At 29.6% G+C, this 3,240-nt stretch overlaps 1 protein-coding gene across 1 annotated transcript; it reads right to left on the reverse strand.

Moving 5' to 3' along the window:
• Window positions 1-508: 508 nt before the first annotated feature.
• Phum_PHUM061530 (protein kinase C and casein kinase substrate in neurons protein, putative) lies at window positions 509-3,098 on the reverse strand (the record flags this gene model as incomplete). The annotated part of the gene is made up of 9 exons (XM_002423439.1): window positions 509-624; window positions 694-851; window positions 932-1,110; window positions 1,256-1,363; window positions 1,832-1,952; window positions 2,033-2,259; window positions 2,336-2,524; window positions 2,654-2,802; window positions 2,885-3,098. 9 exons carry the CDS (start codon window positions 3,096-3,098, stop codon window positions 509-511), a joined length of 1,461 nt encoding a protein of 486 aa, XP_002423484.1.
• Between the last annotated feature and the right edge of the window lie 142 nt (window positions 3,099-3,240).

Genomic DNA, 3,240 nt, shown 5'->3' on the forward strand with positions numbered 1-3,240 from the left:
AACCGTCTCCAGATATTTATTCATATGGAAGAAAATAATAATAATAATATTATTATTATTACAAGAGCATTTTATTATTTGTTTTAGAGCGAATCGTTACCGTTACCGTTACCGTTACGGTCCACGCGACTTTTTTATTTTTTTTTAACGACTGAGGAAAATTTTTTTTTTTTTTTTTTTTTTGGGGGGGGGGCGCCACTGAAATCATTAAATATTGTATAACAATAACTGATAGTACGGCGGTTAATTTTTTCGTTTGTTTGTTTGTTTGTGACTTTCATTCTGAATTATTTTCACTTAAATGTTTTTTTAACTCAACCCATTATTCGTTTATCAATGGCACAGCATTATTTTTATGGGTTATGTATACATAATAATAATAATAATAATAATAATTTACTCATATCAAGTAGTTGGTTAGTTTGAAAATGATGAGGAAACAAATCCTGAGATAATCGGTTCGGGGGTGTGGAAGAAGAAGAAGAAAACCTTTTTTTTTTTTTTTTTTTTATGATGACGGTACGAGTTCGACGTAATCCGCCGGATATAATCCCACTCGTCCATCTTTTCTACCCTTGCACCAACCTTGTTCATCTTCATCTTCTAATTTTTCAAAAACGTCTCCTACAAACCGACATCTCTTCTTAGCATTTACACAAAACGAATAAAAAAATTTTTTAAAATTTATCTTACCTTGACTAAAACTAAGTTCGTCCGATTCCGTTGCTTCGTAATCGTAAAGTGCTCTGACGGGTACTCCAGGCTCTCCGTTGTCCACCAACGCTTCTCCGCCATCTTCGTCCCATTCCTCTTCGTCGAATGGATTATTTTCCGTCGTTTTATTACCGTTCCTAAAAAAAAAAAAAAAAATCATATATTAATTTTTCTTCTTTAAAACCAAAATAAATTTAAAAAAAAAAAATGTTCTCACGTTATTAAAGACGTTTTGTTAACAGCAGACGACGGTTTTTCAACGGATTTACTATTCGAATTCGTTATATTTTTGTTCGGTTTTGAATCAGTCGCATCTAATTTAACGGCGTCACTGCTTATTACTTTTGATGTGAGCAAAGATTTTTTCGTAGATTTGTTATCAACAGGAGGATAATCCTAAAATATCCAAAAAAAAAAAAAAAACAATAATAGAACAAACAACAAATTCTCTCATACCGTAATTGTTTGTTTGTTTTCATTGTTATTCCAGAAAAAACAAATAAATATGAGGATAATAATAATAATAATAATAATTACGTACGTGTAAATCCTCTCCCACTGGCCTTTGATTGATTAATGTGATTGGGCCAGCCGGAATCCCTTCTTTCAATTTTCCCTTCGATATATCTCTAAATTCTTCCGTATATTCCTGGAAAATCATGCATCAAAAAAAAGGTAACCACTAATTTTACTCTCTCTTTTCAGGTACGAAAAAAAAAGCTCATACAAACAAATTATGAATGAAAGTAATAATAATAATAATAAAATCATTAAAAACTAAAACTTCACATTCATAACAAAATTAATAATCATGTTCAGCATTTTTTTTATCAGAACACAAATTAGAAAAAACCAAAATTTCCCAAAAAGGGAAAATCATATAATGAGAAAACATTTCCATCTTGAAAATTAAAACAAAATAAAGGATTTCAATACAAATTCGTCAGCCATATTAATGTCAATTTCATTTCATGTATGAAGAAGAAAGGGAATATTAATATGAACATTAAAAATAATTATTATTACTACAGAAAAAACATTCAGAGAACATTAAAAAGAAAAAACTCTTTTTTTCTTTTTAATGCATGCAAAAGAAAAAAATTTATATATATTTTACCTCGAACATGGGCCAATTCATGGCCATGTTAACCCCGTGATTATTACTCCACCATTTTAAATCTTTTTCATGATCTGCATTATTAATTGTATGATTGAATTCTTGATATATTAAAGGCAACCTGAAAACAAAAAAAGGAATTCATTAAATATATATATATATATTGAATAGGTTTACATAAAAATTTAATTGAATTCTTACTCTGAAACTTCCGAAATGTTTAAACCTCTTTGTACTGCAAAAAGGACTTCTTTAAAAAATTTCAGTCTCTCCGCTTCCATGTCTTGACATTTGACAAAAACCGTCGTCATTTCTTCTATGTATTTCGGATTGTAACTGTTTAGTTCGGCTAAAGCGGCTTCGTATTTTTCTTTACCTTTCTGAACTTCTTCTTTTGATTTTTGCACTCTGTCTTGCATTTTTTTAACCTAATTGCAATTATTATTAATGTCATTAATGTAAACTCATTAGTTTAAACTTTTCGAATGAGGAATCCAACGTTACCTGATCGGGAGAAATAGACGTGTCACCAGACGCATTTCTTTCTTGATTCGAAGCGGATTTCTCAGCTTTGCAAGCACCGTGATAATCTTGTTTGGCTTTGTTAACTTTCTGTAAAAGTTTGGCCCAAGGCTTTTGAGCCTTTTTAAATGCCTCTTCCATATCCTTCCTTTCTTTTATTTGCATCATTGACTGAAAACAAAAAGGAATTAATTTAATTTTCATAATTAAATATAAAAACCGTTAGTTTTTTTTTATTTACGTCATTATTCACATAATATTTGTGCTTCGAAATTATTTCGTCATTATCGCATAACATACCTTATGAAAAGTATCTTTTTGCCATGTTTTTATTTGCGTCATGACGTCATTGCAGAGGTTATCCTTGATTTTTATATGAAGATCTCCAAGCCTTTCTGACTCGACGCAAACACCTTTAAACGCGGCTTCGGTTGTACCATATTCAGGACCTGAAATTTCACACATTTTTCAGGTAGAGTTTTAAAATTTTTTAGTGTTTGGAAAAAAAAAAAAAGAAAAAAAAAAGAAAACCTTTTTCAATTAATTCATTCCATTTTTTAGACCATGCCTTTAAACTTTTTGCATAATTTTTTTCTATATCAGCTCTTTCTTGTATCATGGCTAAAAATTCTGAACATAATTTATAACCATCTTCGATTCTTTTCGTCGTTCTTTTATAATTACCAGGTTCCCAAAAACTATCGCTTGACGCAATTAACATATTATCATCACTATGGTGTGACATTTTGATGGATTTTGAATTTGAGTACCCAACTGAAAACAAACAAAAAATTATTAAACCAAATTTGGGAAATTTAAATAAGTAGAACAAATTTCCTAATAATAAATTACACGTGATAAACATATATACTATAAAATAATATTAT

The sequence above is a fragment of the Pediculus humanus genome, genomic scaffold (assembly GCF_000006295.1).
Source record: "Pediculus humanus corporis 1103172107410 genomic scaffold, whole genome shotgun sequence".
Classification (NCBI taxonomy): domain Eukaryota; kingdom Metazoa; phylum Arthropoda; class Insecta; order Psocodea; family Pediculidae; genus Pediculus; species Pediculus humanus.